Source organism: Quercus suber, unplaced genomic scaffold, assembly GCF_002906115.3.
Source record: "Quercus suber isolate HL8 unplaced genomic scaffold, Cork oak 2.0 scaffold_829, whole genome shotgun sequence".
NCBI lineage: Eukaryota > Viridiplantae > Streptophyta > Magnoliopsida > Fagales > Fagaceae > Quercus > Quercus suber.
In genome coordinates, this window is record NW_027070259.1 from 200917 (window position 1) to 218503 (window position 17587).

The following is a 17587-nucleotide window of genomic DNA, read 5'->3' on the forward strand; positions in this document are numbered from 1 at the left end:
GAATTCAACTATCCAGCAACTCTGTTCATAACATAAAGAGAGATACTGATTTAGATAGTTAAAAAGAAGAAGAAGATGAGATGAGATTCATGAGAATGAGATTAGAAATCAAATCAAAGAGAGAAAGCGAGAGTATTTTGTATTGTTTTTGGTTTTGAGATTGGTTGATCTGTGTTGTTACTTGATTTTGGATTGGGCTATCAAAGGTCAAAAATACTTTTAAGTGTAAATCAAACTAATAATTTTTTTTTTTATATATAATATTTTTTAATTTCCAAGTCATGAGGTTCATTTGAACCCCTGAAGATAACGTACAACTGCCCTGGCCTACTTTTATTTAAGTAGCTAGTATATGATTGGATTTTCTTTAGCCTAAGCATCAACCTCAAGGAGATTGGCCCAAATACTTTCCTCTCATCTTAGCAACCAACTTGTCATTATGTGGGAGCATTTCCTTCATCAATGGATGGTGTTTTAGAGCTTTCAACCATGCCATAATTGTTGAGTTCTTTTTGGGGCTAAAAACCACAGCAACAACCTCATGAAAAGTTTCCTAGTTCCATAAAGTTGTGCTCATTTAAGATAACGTATCTCTTAGTTACAATCATTTGTTTCAAGGGAAGATTTTTTGATTCCAACCACCACAGCAACAACCTCATGAAAAGTTTCGTAGTTCCATAAAGTTGTGCTCATTTAAGATAACGTATCTCTTAATTACAATCTTTTGTTTCAAGGGAAGATTTTTTGATTCCAACCACGTTGTGTTTGTACATAAGTTTATTTATTTTTATGTTTGGAGGGATATGTGTTTTTATTAATTTGTGGTTGCACTTAATAATTTATTTAGGTTGCCTACGTACCCTTGGAGTTGGGGATCAAGCTAATTTGTAGCTCTTAAATTGAGGTTTTATATTTAAAATCCTCAAATATGATTTTGCAAGATATAAATGATGGACATTTAAGTCAAAGACTTGGTATTTAATTAAGTATTGACTTAATTTTGTTTTGGTTGAGATAATTTATTTTAATCTCAAAGATAAATCAAGGACCCATGTTTTTATGGATTTTGAACCAAGGATTCTCTTTTTGAGAAATTGAATGTCCGAGTAAATTTCCCTTTCTTTCATTTGCTTCTTTGTAGGAATTTTAACAAGCAATGATATTTTGATTGAAGTTTCCAAATTTAATTAAGGGAAAGAAAACTCCTTTGAAGCAATTTTAATTTTATGAACATGTTTTAGAAATTGGGAATTGAAAAAATTTCCTCACATCAATTTTATGTTCATTTTATTTTGTGAATTGGAAACTCCAATTTTGTTTAAGGAATTAGGAATCTTAAAAATTAGTCATATTGGATTTTGAAGGAATTAAAAACCCCACTTTATTTAAAATAATTTTAGGAGTCAAGGACTCCATTAAGTGTATTATTTTAAATTGGTAGAATCAATAATTCCAAAATTTTTAATTGGTGGAATTACTAAGTATAATGGTGGAACCAAATATTCCATAAACTTGTTTTAATGGAGGAGAGTCGAAGACTCCAATTTTTAAATTGGTAAAGTCAAGAACTCCATATAATGGTAGAATGAAGGATTCCATAAATTTGATTCAAAGTGGTAAAGTCAAAGACTTTATTTGTTTGTTTGATTTGTGGAACTTCAAGTTTCATATATGGAGTTAAGAACTTCTCATGAAACCTCACTCTATTTGTTTTACCAAACAAAAATTCAGTTTTAAGGAAGAGAGATAGAGAGAAATTAAGAGAAGAAAGGGACTGATAAAATCTCATATTAAATCTATTGTTGCGGGCTCCTCCCTTCACTTGCTCTCTCCTTCTTTTTTTTTTTTTTTGCTTGCAATGCTCTGTCCGTGTATCTCTTTTTTCTTTTTGGTGTGGATTGTAAGCTTAGGCTGCCATAAACAACCCCACCTCTTTTGCACGTGATGTGAGTGTGAGATTTATTTAGTAATTTTTTCTTTTTATATCATCCTTATATTTTTGTTTGCACTATTTGTTTTTATAAATCTATTGTTGCGGGCTCCTCCTCTTCACTTGCTCTCTCCTTCTTCTTTTTTTTTTTTGCTTGCAAATGCTCTGTCCGTGTATCTCTTTTTTCTTTTTGGTGTGGATTGTAAGCTTAGGCTGCCATAAACAACCCCACCTCTTTTGCACGTGATGTGAGTGTGAGATTTATTTAGTATTTTTTTCTTTTTATATCATCCTTATATTTTTGTTTGCACTATTTGTTTTTATAATTGACTTTTTTAATTTTGAAGGGCATTTTTTTGGTCCTACAAACTTATCCAAAATTTATATTCTTTAATAACTCTTGCTTCGACATTTTTTAAGTGACCATATTTTTTTGTTGTTGAAAATTTCATATTTCAAGAATTGCATGTGTGGCTGTTTGAGGCATTGATTTATAGAGTTCCTTTTGTGAGATCTTTTGCATTGTATTGTGGTGTTTGGTGGGTCAGAAAACACTTTAGTCAATGGTGATAATGGAAAGATTTAAAATTTTATTAGAGTTGGACTAGATGTTTCTTGACCAAAATCTTGGAGAAGAAGTCTAAGAATTTGAAATTAGTTCAAGATTTTAATAGTAAAATATGGGAGAAGAAAATTGTAATAGCATGATAGCAACCTTTGTCTTCTTGGGGAACAAGAAATTAAGTCACTTTTTTTGGGGAACAAGAAACAACATGATAGCAACATATGTGTTCAATGTTAGGAACATATGTCACTATTTTATGTAATTGACTAATCATTTGACAAAACGCACTTTACTTATAATTTGGTAGATCTAGGATGTGTTTAATACTTCAAGGAATATTGTTTTAAGTTCAAGTGTTAAAGTCATGTAAGTCTGTCCAAGAATCAAGTCAGAAAGTGCAGGATTTTAAAACTCGACAGTTAGCATCTATCGAGATTTAAAGATAGTTGTTTTAGCTCGAGGCTGGATAGCTGCTCGATAGATAGGGTATCTGTCGAGGTTTATGAAGTTCAGTTTTCTAGGACTGTTTTTCATCTAATCCGTGAGTATGTGTTTAGGCTTTCTTTTCTCACAACTCCAAACATATATAAAGATTATTTTAATGGCCGTAAAAGGTGACACAAGTTGCACAAGAAAAATTCCACAAGTGTGAAGAAGAGTGTGACCGAAAACATAGTTTGCCCTAGTTCTTTAAGAAGCTGTTGTGTTTGTACACCGGAGGGTTTTGTGACTAAGCAATTTTATGATCTTCATTGTCTGGATGAACTGAAGAACTTTGTAGCCAACATCCTTCTCAAGTTGTAGGTTAGTATAAGGTATTGAGATTCCTTTACTTGTAACCACTTGTTTTGATAATAGTGGATTCTCAAGAGTGGTGACCTTAAAATCACCTGGTGGGGTTTTTGCTTTGGAGGTTTTCCCCGTTGGTAAACAAATCACCATGTCAATTTATTTTCCGTTGCATACTTAGTTTAATTGGTGATTTGTTTGTGCTACCATGCGCTTTGTATGTTAATTTGATTAATTAATAAATTTGGCTAATTAATCAATTAATTCATCACAAGGGGTTAATACGTTTTTAGCCTATCAAACACCTTAAGCAATTGGCTTGAGTCTTCAATGGCTTTCTAACTTTCCTTGTCTTTGGACCCAAAGATGATGTAGAAGCTTGGCACAATCTGATAATGCAAAATGCTTTTGTTAGCGTTTGCACACAAAAGCTACATAATTGGTATAAGTATAGCAAATCAACAAAGAGGAGGATACAATTTTTCATTTTTTTTTTAAATTTAATTTAATTTTTATTGAATTAGTTAACCAAGAGGCAAGGCTTTCGTCCAATGTTTTAGTGCACTGAATTGGATACAAGATCAATGCTTGACTATTAATTTTGAACATATGTCATGTTCATATCGTGTTTAGTGCACCGGAGCACTAGAATTGAGAGAGAGAACTCACCTTTTGATCATAATAGTTGGCCCAAAAGCGGAGTTTTGCCCATTGGTAAGGATCCTCAGGCAATAGTTTTTGGGTGGTATTCCAGCACTCTTCTATGTATTCAAGGATAATGAGTGACTCAGCAATGGATTTCCCATTGTGAACAAGCACAGGTACTTTCTTGTGCACTGGATTCGGCCTAAGAAATAACTCACTTTTGTTTGTCAAATCTTCCTCCACGTACTCATAGGGTATGCCTTTTATTTGGGGGCTAGCTCAACTCTAGTGCAGCATGCGTTGGCCCATGTTCCAAACAGGACAATTTCACCTTCCTTCTCCTCCTCCATTCTCTCTCTCTCTCTCTCTCTCTCACAGTTGGCTTTCTTTTAGATTGTGAAAAGCCTTAATTTAAAGAGTTCATATGAGAAATTTCATTCAATCATCTTTATCTTTTAGGTCAACTAGTTTTTTCTACTTGGTTGAGGAAGCTGACCAAAAAATTGATGAGGTTGACCCATTAGAGATCTAGGATCCATGTGTTATACAGTTTTTATAATTAGAAAAAGAAGCAGGAAAAATGTATAGGCTTACGCAAGATTATTGGCCTTCAGCATCACAATTGTTATAGTAGTAAAGATGAGCCAGGATATAATGTGAATGCAGTGGAAGTAAACTAAGGCCTTCGTCCAAGCTATTAACTGAGTCTACAGTTTCCACTCAGCCATATGGAGTGCTCTTGACTAGGAATGTTTATTTATTTTTGGATCACGCACGTTCATATTGGTATTTAGTAGGGGAGGGGGACAGATATGGAGTACTACAAAAAAAGAAAAATGTCATTATTACTAAACTGTCAATTGAAATACACCACAAGCTCGAAGAGTTAAAACTTAAACTATATCGTAACAATGAAATGCCGATGTCAAGAATTTACCTAATTTAGCAGCTCATACTTTAGCCAAATGGTATTTTAACTGTAATGTTTTTGGCTCTTTTGATTTGAGTGGCTACACCTCCTGTTTGAGTTTGTTATCAAGAATGAGGCTTGTTCCTCTATAGTGTTTTACTTTTTCTCTTGTTAATAAAGTCTTTTATTTATTAAAAAAAAATTATACAATAAAAAGTGGCTTTTTTTACATATCCATTATTCGATAAGCACCATAGGATATTCATACCCTCTCATTTAAGTAACTAGTATATTAAGATTTCCTTTAGCCTAAGGACCAAACAAGGATATTGGCCCAAATACTTTTCTCTCATCTTATCAACCAACTTGTCATGAGGTGGGAGCATTTCCTTCATCAATGGATGGTTTTTTAGAGCTTTCACCCATGCCATGATTAATGGGTTTTTTCAGGGCTAAAAACCACAGCAACAACCTCATGAAAAGCTTCGTAGTTGCATAAAGTTGTGCCCACAACAATATCAAGATATTCCAAGGTCTTGCCTTCAAAGAAAGGGAATTCTTCTGGAAAATCCTTACTGATTCCTTCTTCAAACACCTTTAGCAACTCGTTGAATTCTTTGATTGCTTTTTCTCTCTCTACGCCTCTGGACATGATGGGTAAGAGTCTTGCCATAATCTACTAACAAGTATGTCATTAGTATTTACTTAACATCATAAAGAGTGCCCAATTTTTCTAATAAATAATAGTTGAAGTTTAACAAGCTAGGCTCCTTTTTGTATATATATATATTATACACTTTATTGTTGTGTAAATCCCACAATTATACAAGTGTGTAAGACTACACATTATAGTGAGAAATTATGCATACATATAATTGATATGTGAGATACTTTCCCCCTTTAGGAGGACTTGAGACTTTCTATTCTTATTTTGAGTATGCTCAGAACGAATGAGAGGTAGAGAAAGAGAGAGANAATATATATAGTTCTATATGGACAAATTGAAGTATAAACAAATGATTTAACTCTTCTTTAAAAAAAAAAAAAAAAAAAACAAATATATAGACTAGTACTACTCATTATTTTTTATTAAAAAAATTGTAATAACATAAATAATTAGTTACAACCCACCTGGTGATCAAAATAGTTGACCCAAAAGCGAACTTTAGCCCTTTGGTAAGGGTCCTCTGGCAATAGTTTTGGTGCGTTATTCTAGCACCATACTCCACTGGCCTACCCATTTTTGTGCTCAAATTAGCTATTTTATTATTTGTGCTTTCTTTCAGTACCCATTCTAAAATTCAAAAAAAAAAAAAAAAAAACAATTTCTTTGAAATGCCCGATTCTTATTGTTAATTGTGGAGTTTATTGGAATTTGACTTTTATTTGGGCTATCTCTCAATATTGTGAACACTGTCACTACTTGACTGCAATTTATTCCTTTGATTCGTTGATCTAATCTCTACATGCACTCTTGCTTGGCCTTAATTTTACATTGAGAATTGGAGCTTTTGTGAATCTCAATTGCATTCATAAATATAGTGTGCATGCATCTACGTAGTGGTCGCATTAGGTCAAACTCCGAACATTAATCTACTTCTGAGCCTAGGCCCTTCTTTGGGCAAACCATAGAAGACCTAGCAAAAAGTGTCCATAATTTACTGGATAGGGTTGAGCAAATTGAAGCATCTCAACGAGAGACCATTAACCATAAAAGAGATAACATGTTTAGGCAAAATAACCACGGTTACTTTAATGGGGCTCAAACTTTGAACATGATCACTATAATCACAATGGCCCTAGGGATTATGATGATAGGATGTTTAAGGAAAAGATAGAAGCACCCACCTTTGATGGCTGCCTAGACCCATGGGTTTTCACTGATTGGTTGTGTTAAATGGAGAAATTCTTTGACTATTACCATTAGGTTAAGAATAAGAAAGTGGGCCCGAGTGTCCTGTAACTGGCAAGAGGATCCAAGGGGTATGTTGTTTTTTTGTTTTTGTTTTTCAATTTTGTGTATTGGGTTTTCTTTAATACGTAGAGATCTGAGCCTGCGTTGTTGCTTTGATGGTGTGATTGAATGTGTGGAAATAGTTGGAAATGTTGAGTTTTTGAGAGGAATCTGATTGCTGTTATTGATAATTATTGATAAATATAAAAAATTATTGAGACGCAGTTGATTTTTTGTTGTCAATTAGTGTTTATGAGTTTGTTGAGTGGATTTGGAGATAACAAAGTAGGAATGATTAAGTTATCTGTGAGGAAACAGTAGTGGATTGGAGTGATTGGGAATGGGAATGTGAATGATATATATATATATATATATACACTCTTATTGTTGTGTAAATCCCACAATTATACAAGTGTGTAAGACCTACACATTATGTGAGAAATTATGCATACATATAATTGATATGTGAGATACTTTCCCCCTTTAGGAGGACTTGAGACTTTCTATTCTTATATTGAGTATGCTCAGAACAGAATGAGAGGTAGAGAACAGAGAGGAGGGTTGAGAGAAGACCATTGGAATATGTCTTATTTATATATTTCTGTCACCTTCCTTTCTTTTTAGACATTTGTATTTTTTTTTTTTTTAATTTTTAATTTTAAAATTTTTTTATTTGTAAAATAGAGTCATTATCATTACATTCATACCTAAATAAGATATCATAATTAATTAGGTGTGCGATGGGATATAGGTTTTTTTTTTTTTGATTGTACTCATTTCCTATGTGCATGTTAAAAGTCTATTAATATATATAGTTCTATATGGACAAATTGAAGTATAAACAAATGATTTAACTCTTCTTTAAAAAAAAAAAAAAACAAATATATAGACTAGTACTACTCATTATTTTTTATTAAAAAAATTGTAATAGCATAAATAATTAGTTACAACCCACCTGGTGATCAAAATAGTTGACCCAAAAGCGAACTTTAGCCCTTTGGTAAGGGTCCTCTGGCAATAGTTTTGGTGCGTTATTCCAGCACCATACTCCACTGGCCTACCCATTTTTGTGCTCAAATTAGCTATTTTATTATTTGTGCTTTCTTTCAGTACCCATTCTAAAATTCAAAAAAAAAAAAAAAACAATTTCTTTGAGATACCCGATTCTTATTGTTAATTGTGGAGTTTATTAGAATTTGACTTTTATTTGGGCTATCTCTCAATATTGTGAACACTGTCACTACTTGACTGCAATTTATTCCTTTGATTCGTTGATCTAATCTCTACATGCACTCTTGCTTGGCCTTAATTTTACATTGAGAATTGGTTACTTAAGCTTTTGTGAATCTCAATTGCATTCATAAATATAGTGTGCATGCATCTACGTAGTGGTCGCATCAGGTCAAACTCCGAACATCAATCTACTTCTGAGCCTAGGGAATCTCTTTTATTAATTTGTTTTGATGAATGTAGGGTATAAGATAGATCTAATGGCAAAGAACATTAATTGATATTGTTGTGGAGTAAGGTTTATAACTGATACTGATATTTTGGGTATTTGAGTAGAATTGGTCTTTCTTGCGTTGATTTTGGCAAATGGGGTTTTTGATATTACCATGTGTTTATAAACATTGAATTTGCTATTGTTGTTGAACATTAAGTGGTGACAAAGTGGTGTGAGCACTTTTGCATGACCGTGTGAGTGATTTACTCAGTTTTATACTGGGTGTGGATTGGTGGCTGAAATTTTCAGCAATTCTAGCCACTGTAAGTTACAAGAATTGTAGCTCAAGTGCACGGATGTTGAGATATCTCTGTTATGCTCATCTGATCAGGGCAAATTGCTTTTGGTTTGTTTTGCTATGCTATTGTCATTAATTCAACTAATAACTGAACATGGATTGAGATGCTAAATGAACCAAAACTTAATAGGATCCTGCTAATGACTAATGAGTGCCTTAAGTACATCTTTCTGTGTATTCTTGTCCATTTTATAGATCCGCAATAATTTTTTTAAAAAGATGTGCTTTAGGCAGTCATTAGCAGGACCTATTAAGTTTTAGTTCATTTAGTATCTCAATCTATGTTCAGTTATTAGTTGATTTAATAGCAATAGCATAGCTTGACAAAGCAAAAGCAAAGTTTCCTATCATGGTTTCAGTTATCTTGTTGCTTTTATCTTTGCCTGTGAGACTGACAGATTTAGTCAACTTCGTCATTTGTTTTAGTATGGCTGATCTACTCTAGGTCAAATGGCGCCTACTGCCCTTGCAAGAGGAAAGTGGAGGATGAGGTTACGGTTTCAAGGGAAACTGTATGTGTTAGTTGCCTATCATAAGTATGTGTGTGTGGCACCTGATGATGATGATTCATGTTGAGATATACTTTGTGCTTGGGGCCATGGTTGTTCAAGGATTTTGTAGTGATAATAAAAAAATCTAATAGGTACTTTAATTAATTAAATTAAAAAACCCAATAGATGAAAATTATGGTTCAATTGTATGTTCAATGACAAGTTAGTGAATTATTTTTGTGTTTACTCTTCACGATTCTACTAGAGCTGTGTTTTAAATTGTTGCAGTAGCTGTTTACTTTGGTGAGACAAGAAATTGCATCTTTCTCTTTCCTGAATATAAGATTTTTTTAGATGGAGTGCTTTTCATAGTCGGAAAAGCTTGTAGCTTTATTGTTGATAATATCCATTGAGTTTTGTTTTATTCAAAATTATGATTGATATTGTATTATTGTTATTTGCACAATTGTGGCTATAATGTGTGATATTTTTTCTACTCCATCTAAATTATTTTTACACTTTCAGCTGTAATACAATTTTGGCTGTGTTTGCAGATTCCTCATTTGAGACCTGCTGAATATAAGAGGTCTAGGTTACCTAGGAACCGGAGGACTGTTAACAGGGCTTATGGTGGTGTACTCTCTGGAAGTGCTGTCAGGGAAAGGTTTGTTCTTGTTAGACCCTAGTATTATCAGTTTTTTCACCTTGAGTTTTTTGTTTTCATGTGCTTGGGGAAAGTATTCTAAAGTGGTTCTAATTTTTTGTTAGGATCATTCGTGCCTTTTTGGTGGAAGAGCAAAAAATTGTGAAAAAGGTCTTGAAGATTCAGAAGACCAAGGAAAAGCAAGCCTCAAAGAGTTAAGTTCAAGATCTTAGTGAGCCTCTAGCAGCTTTAGTGTAATTTTGGCTATTGCAGCGCGTGGAGAAACATGGAAAGTAATTTGAGGTTTTCTGATTTGGATCCGTCTTTTGTTTTGGTTTGAACCGTGTATTTGTTGACAAATCCATTATGCTAAGATTTTGCTTGTTTCTATAATTTGTCTCTTGGTAAAATATATTGTTGCTATGTGATGTCTTTTTAGCTTTCCATCGGAAGCATTTTTTTTAGAATGTCTGGCTCAGATGCTTCATAGGCATTGATTTGCCATTTACAGTTAATGTTTTTGAATCACCTCTGCCTGATGATTTCCAATGTGTGATGCCACAACCCTACTCCCAAATGCTATCCCCTCCACTCACTCAAACGTTTATTTATTTTAGGTACAATTCCTCACTGATGTGAGTTATGTTGCAAAATTTCAATGAGTTGTGCTTGGTTTTGAAGTACAAATTCAATCATAATTAGGTGTGTAAAAGATGAGGGTGGATTTTAGTTGTAGAGGACTAGTAGAACTGTAGAAGCTATTTCTGTGAACTTTGGAATATTGGGCAATAAAAGAAATTTTTTATTTTATTTAGCATACTAGTTCATTTTAGCAAGCCCTACGTTGTCCTTAATATTTGTAGGGTTGGCCTCAACGAAAACAATTTTGTACCGTACTAGTCGGTATGACTAGTATATTGCGTATGGAAACATTGTTATTTCATATTGGTTTAAATATCGACTGTATTGGACTTGTTTTGGCTGTACCAGGATATATATTAGGTTTCGGCTGAAAATTAGATACCAAACCCGAAAAAAGAAAGAAAAAGAGGTCAATTTAACACATAGTAACTCAGATACTCTTCTCCTTGCACTGGTTTGGGATCTCTTCATCTTGGCCTCACACTGGTGATAGCGAATTTGGCATGAGTGATAGCGAATCTGGCTGGCAATGAACAGCGGCATCGGCATTGAAGCAGTGAAACGGAGTTGAATGCCTGATCTAAGAAAGAGGGAGAGAGAGAGATCAAATTTGAAAACATGTTTTGGCTAATGAAAGGGAAATAGTCCCACGTGGGTGAGAAAAATCTGAAAGTATGTGCGGGAGAAGAGAAATATAGCAATTCACGTGTTTGAAAGCGGAAATGTGCTTTTAGTTCCTACATTTTAGCTTTTTTCTTTTCATTTTGGTTCATGCATTTTCATTTCATCACTTTTAGTCCTTAAACCAATTAACGCATATTATTTTAGTCATTTTTGTCTGTCAACAGACGGAAATAATTGAGATGACTAACAAAGATATTAAAATATTATTAAAAATTCACTATAGCACTCATAAGATAAAATAATAATAAAAAAAAAATCTAACATTATTAAGTTTTTAACAGATTTAAAATTGAAAAAACAAAATTAAAATCCAAAAATACATCAAGATCTATGCTCATCTTCAACAAGAACACCAAAGAACACAAACACAGATTTTAAATATAAGAACACATGCCCAGATTTACTTGCATTTTCTTGCCATTTCTTGTCAACCAAACACAAACACAAATCAATCTCCCGCAAGAACACAAACACAAACCTAGCAGCAGATCTTTTTAGATTTTCTCAAACCACAAAACCCAGATATACAAAATCACAACTCAAACCTAGATTTTCTCATCTTTCAATCAACAATGAAACCTCCAGCAAATAAAATTCATAAACCTAGAAAATTCAGCATAAAAATACCATAAGAAAAAAAAAAACCATAAATTCCAAAGCCCCCATCCTCAAACCCAAACAAAATCATTTCTTAGTTCTTATTCAGTGTTTGTTTGGTTGTTAAGAAAATGAAAGAACAAAAATTTGGATAGTGAAGAAGACAACCCAACCTTCGCTGGTTTGATCATGCCGTAGGTTCAGGCCTCAGCCTTACTGGACCGTCATCGTCTTTGCTATAGATCTACACTGCTGGTCAAGGAAGCTTTCTCTTCTCTCTACCTCTCCCTTTCCCTCTGACCAACCAAAGCCGAGAAGCTAACACGATCTCTGATCTACAAACCAATCTCGTCCCTGTCGCCTCCTTCAGACCTACCCACTGATCTCGCCACTGTCAAACCCACCCATCAAGCTATGGTCTTTTACCTCTCTCTTTCTCTCAATCTATCTCTCCTTCTCCCTCTCTCATAATATTTGTAGGGTTGGCCTTAACGAATACAATTTTGTACTGTACTAGCCGGTATGGCTGGTATATTGCGTATTGGTGCGTATACCAGTATGGAAACTTTGTTATTTCATATTGGTTTAAACATCGGCCGTATGGGACTTGTTTTGGCTGTACTAGGATATATATCAAGTTTCGGCCAAAAATACCGGACCCGAAAAAAGAAAGAAAAAGAGGTCAATTTAACACACAGTAACTCAAAAACTCTCCTTCTCACACTGATTTGTGATCTCTTCATCTTGGCCTCACACTAGTGATAGCAAATCTGGCACGAGTGATAGCGAATCTGGTTGGCAATGAACAATGGCACCAACATTGAAGCAGTGAAACAGAGTTGAATGCCTTATCTAAGAAAGAGGGAAAGAGAGATCAAATCTGAAAACATGTTTTGGCTAATGAAAGGGAAATAGTCCCATGTGGGAGAGAAAAATTTGAAAGCATGTGCGGTGGGAAGAGAAATATAGCAATTCACGTGTTTAAAGGCGTAAATGCACATTTAGTCTCTACATTTTGACTTTTTTTCATTTTGGTCCATACATTTTCATTTCACTACTTTTAGTCACTAAACCAATTAACGCGTATTATTTTAGTCCTTTTCGTTAGTCAACAGATGGAAATAACTGAGGTGACTAACGGAGGGATTAAAATATTATTAAAAATTCACTATAGCACTTGTAAGATAAAATAATAATAAAAAAAAAATCTAACATTATTAGTTTTTAGCAAATTTAAAATTGAAAAAAAAAAAATTAAAATCCAAAAATACATCAAGATCTATGTTCATCTTCAACAAGAACACCAAAGAACACAAACCCAGATTTTAAACATAAGAACACATGCCCAGATTTACTTGCATTTTCTTGCCCTTTCTTGTCAACCAAACACAAACACAAATCGATCTCTAGCAAGAACACAAACATAAACCTAGTAGTAGATCTTCTAAAATTTTCTCAAACCGCAAAACCTAGATATACAAAATCACAACTCAAACCTAGATTTTCTCATCTTTCAATCAACAATGAAATCTCCAGCAAATAAAATTCATAAAACCAGAAAATTCAGCATAAAAACACCATAAATAAAAAAAATCATAAATTCCAAAGCCCCCATCTTCAAACCCAAGCAAAATCATTTCTCAGTTCTTTTTCAGTCTTTGTTTGGTTGTCAAGAAAACTAAAGAATAAAAATTTGGACAGTGAAGAAGACAACCCAACATTTGTCGGTCTGATCGTGCTGTAGGTTCAGGCCTCAGCCTCATCGGACTGTCATCGTCTTTGCTACAGGTCTAGACTGCCGGTTAAGGAAGCTTTCTCTTCTCTCTTCCTCTCTCTTTCCCTCTGACCAACCAAAGCCGAGAAGCTAACACGATCTCTGATCTACAAACCAATCTCGTCGCTGTTGCCTCCTTCAGACCTACCCACTGATCTCGCCATTGTCAGACCCACTCGCCCGTCTCGCCTCCTTCAGACCCACCCGCCAATCTGTGGTCCTTTACCTCTCTCTTTCTCTCAATCTATCTCTCCCTGTCCCTCTCTCATGATAGATGCTTATTTTTGAGGAAGATTGAATTTCTTTTGTTATGTTTTTTTTGTTGATTTGGTTTATATATTTAGATTTCCTATTATAATATTTGTTTGGAAGCTGAGAAAATGTGAGAGAATGTGTTTTCTAGAGGATTTTCATAAACACAATCAAACACCTTAAAATATTTTCCAAAACATTTTTTGTGATGCGACCAAACACCTGAAATCATTTTCATTTCTGAAAAATATTTTCACTTGAAAATATTTTACACTTTGAAATCATTTTACATTGAGCCAAACGCAGCCTAAATTTGGGTTTCTGTTATTGTTCTTATGTTTTGGTGTGTTCTTATTTTTTATAAAATTTTTAACTTATATTTTTTTCTTTTGTTAAAATTGAGAAATAAATATTTTAAATTGTAATATGATGTGGCATGAGTGATGAGTGCTTCAGTGAATTTTTAATAATATTTTAATCCCTCCGTTAGTCATCTCAGTTATTTCCGTTTGTTAACTGACGAAAAGGACTAAAATAACACGCGTTAATTGGTTTAGGGACTAAAAGTTGTGAAATGAAAATGTAGGGATCAAAATGGAAAAGAAGCCAAAATGTAAGAACTAAAAGTGCATTTATGCCAAGTTTAAATTGTGTGAAATGGGAAGTTGGGCTAGTCAGTAAGTTAATGTGTGTGGAGTAAAAAGCTAACAAAAGGTACTTGAAAGATAGAAAATTTTTTGTGTTCTTTGGTTTTATCATCCACCATTTTAGTTTTTCTAATTATTTAATCTTTTTCTACCAACTCCCTCTCGCGTAATATCTCATTTCTCACCTACTACTCATTTATTTATTTATTTTTTTGTTTTATACTTTTATCTTTGTTCATATTTTTTATATTAAACTTATAGCATTAGCATCCGACAATGCAAAAAAAAAAAAACCTTATTTTGCATTTTCAAACACTACTTTATCTATTTTACCAACCTATTTTACAACTCACTTTACATTCCAATTTTTATTTTTACATACAAACAAATAAAATAATATAAATTACCTAATAAAATAATAGAAAATATTATTCTCTCTCTTTTTCCCCACTCACCTTTTCTCTTCACACACAACTACATATTAAAATAAATATATTTTTTACAAGCTATGAATAGTAAGATTACATATTTTTTTAAGTTTACAAACTCCGATGAAGTGGATTATGGGTGGCTTAGGTTGTAACATAGCAACTGGAAAGTGTTTACACACCCAATGCTAGTGCTCTTATAAGCTTAACAAGTTTAATGGCTGAACAAATTAACTTTTACCAAATAATTAAAGTTATAAATACACAAATAATATTTATTTATTTATTTTTAAAATATACACAAATAATATATATATATATATATTTTAAGTAGTAATAAACCCGAAACGATACATCGGTATTAAAATATATCGTTCCGCTGGCCACACCAGTACAGCCTAATGTGAGATTGACTTCCTTGGTTGGCTTATGTGTAGACTTGCCTTCTTCCTCCTATTTGGGCTTTCTTGCACTGATGTCTTAGATGGACGGTTTCCTTGGTCAGCCCAAGTCTGGGAACAGTGTGAGTTGATAATTGCTTGGAATGTTAAGAAGGGCTACATGCTGGATATACACTGATTTATAGCTTAAGAAAAGTCTTACAGCCATGCAATCACAATAACTATTGAAAGACATCCTTGAGAAAAGTCTCTCTTCTCTCTCTGCAATTTTAACAAGCTGCAATTTCTAACTTTAATGGAAATCTTTCTAACATATGCGAGTTTTAAGCATTGAACAGCAGAAAAAAAACACTCAGCCAACCCTTTATAGAAACCAAACAGTAGCACCATAGCTCTGCTTACATTTATTTTTTTGGCAAAGAAACAAAAAGGATTTATTTCTAACAATTAAAAGGTACAACAATCATCAATCAAAGCTTGATACATGATAAGCCTGTCTTTCCTCTTCAATATTAAGCTTGAGTAGATGCAAGATAGACTCTGAGCCTGGCAACCAATTTGTCATGAGGGGGTAGTGTCTCCTCCATCAGAGGGCAGCTCTTCATTGCATTGACCCATGAGAGAAACTTTGGGTTCCTTTCTGATATGAGTACCGCACCGATGGCCTCATGAACAGCTTTGTAGTTGCATCCATGTGAGCCAATAGCGATACCAAGATACCCTAAGCTCTCGCCATTGAAGAATGGGTTCTGCCCTGGAAAATCCTTTTCAATACCTTCTTCAAACACCTTAAGCACTTGGCTCAAGTCTTCACTGGCTTTCTCTCTTTCCTCCTTGCCTTTGGCCCCGAAGATGATGTAGAAGATTGGCGCAACCTGATGACACCATAATTGGTTGAAGTAGCAAATCAACAAAGAGGAGAGTACAAATGTTTGTTTATTTTATTTTTATAGAATTACTTAACCAAAGGGGCAAGGCCTCCATCTAATGTTTTAGTGCACTGGATGGGATACAAGATCAACACTAAACCAATTTTGAACATATATCATGTCCATATCGTGTTCAATACGCTATAGCAACTGCCATTTATCCTCAAAAAAAAAAAAAAAAAAAAACCACTATAGCATCGAAATTGTGAGAGAGAGAGAGAGAGAGAGAAAACCCACCTTTTGATCGTAATAGTTGGCCCAAAAACGGACTTTTGCCCTTTTGTGAGGATCCTCAGGCAATAGTTTTGGGGTGGTATTCCAGCACTCTTCTATGTATTCAAGAATAATTAGTGACTCAGCAATGGATTTCCCATTGTGAACAAGTACAGGTACTTTCTTGTGGACTGGATTGTGGCTAAGGAACAACTCACTTTTGTTTTTCAAATCTTCCTCCACATACTCATAGGGTATGCCTTTTAGTTTGAGGGCTAGCTCAACTCTAGTGCAGTATGTGCTGGTCCATGTTCCAAACAAGACAACTTCACCTTGCTTTTCCGCCATTCTCTCTCTCTCTCTCAGTTGGCTTTCTTTTAGACTGAAAAGCCTTAATTTATAGAGTTCATATGAGACATTTCTTCCAATCATCGTCATCTTTTTGGTCAGCAAGTTTTGTCTTGGTTGAGGAAGCTGACCAGGGAATTAATGAGGTTGACCCATTAGAGATCTAGGATCCATGTGTTATACAGTTTTTATAATTAGATAAAGAAGCAGGAAATACGTATTGGCTTACGCAAGATTATTGGCCTTTGGCCCTTTGTCCAAGCTATTAATTGAGTCCACTATTTCCACTCAGCCGTATGGAGTGCTCCTGAAGTAGGAATGTCTATTTATTTTTTTGGACCATGTTCATATAGGTATTTAGTAGAGGAGGGGGACATGAATTCAAGTCACAAATATGGAGTACTACAGAAAAAAAAATGTCATTATTACTAAACTATTAATTGAAATACATCACAAGCTCATATAGTTAAAACGTAAACTACATCGTAACAATGAAATGATGATTCCAAGAATTCAGCTAATGTAGCAGCTCAAACTTTAACCAAATGGTTTCTTAAGTGTAATGCTTTTGGCTCTTTTGATTTGGGTAGATATCCCTCTTGTTTTGAGTTTGTTATCAGAAGTGAAGTATGTTCTTTTGTGTATATAGCTTTACCTTTTCTCTTGTAAATAAAGTTTTTTATTCATTAAAAAAAAATTATACAACAAGAAGTGGCTTTTTTATATATCCATTATTCGATAAACATCATAGGATATTCATATCCCTTTTATTTAGTGGCGGCTCCAGAATTTTTTTTAGGGGTGTCATTAAAAAACTTAAATTAATAATAATTTAATAAAAATAGAATTTGAATTTATCAAATTATCGACAAAAAAAAAAAAAATGCAAATACATGAAGTTTTAAAAAAAAAATATATATATATATATATATATTTGAAGTTT

General features: G+C 33.7%; 2 protein-coding genes across 2 annotated transcripts; one reads left to right on the forward strand and one right to left on the reverse strand.

Moving 5' to 3' along the window:
* The first annotated feature begins 5492 nt into the window (after window positions 1-5492).
* LOC112031599 (large ribosomal subunit protein eL34) lies at window positions 5493-10122 on the forward strand. The gene is made up of 4 exons (XM_024064287.2): window positions 5493-5496; window positions 6779-6822; window positions 9641-9750; window positions 9855-10122. Exons 1-4 carry the CDS (start codon window positions 5493-5495, stop codon window positions 9946-9948), a joined length of 252 nt encoding a protein of 83 aa, XP_023920055.1. The 3' UTR covers window positions 9949-10122.
* Window positions 10123-15421: 5299 nt separating this feature from the next.
* LOC112031617 (glutathione S-transferase U10) lies at window positions 15422-16684 on the reverse strand. The gene is made up of 2 exons (XM_024064310.2): window positions 16321-16684; window positions 15422-16029 (listed from the first exon to the last, which is right to left on the reverse strand). Exons 1-2 carry the CDS (start codon window positions 16642-16644, stop codon window positions 15667-15669), a joined length of 687 nt encoding a protein of 228 aa, XP_023920078.2. The 5' UTR covers window positions 16645-16684; the 3' UTR covers window positions 15422-15666.
* Between the last annotated feature and the right edge of the window lie 903 nt (window positions 16685-17587).

Excerpts from the sequence above, each read along its gene's own strand:
- LOC112031617 (XM_024064310.2), bottom strand. The coding sequence starts at position 16,644 with ATGGCGGAAAAGCAAGGTGAAGTTGTCTTGTTTGGAACATGGACCAGC. Across the intron at positions 16,030-16,320 it reads CCAACTATTACGATCAAAAG|GTTGCGCCAATCTTCTACAT; the intron begins GTGGGTTTTCTC and ends TGGTGTCATCAG.
- LOC112031599 (XM_024064287.2), top strand. Across the intron at positions 6,823-9,640 it reads CTGGCAAGAGGATCCAAGGG|ATTCCTCATTTGAGACCTGC; the intron begins GTATGTTGTTTT and ends CTGTGTTTGCAG. Across the intron at positions 9,751-9,854 it reads GGAAGTGCTGTCAGGGAAAG|GATCATTCGTGCCTTTTTGG; the intron begins GTTTGTTCTTGT and ends ATTTTTTGTTAG.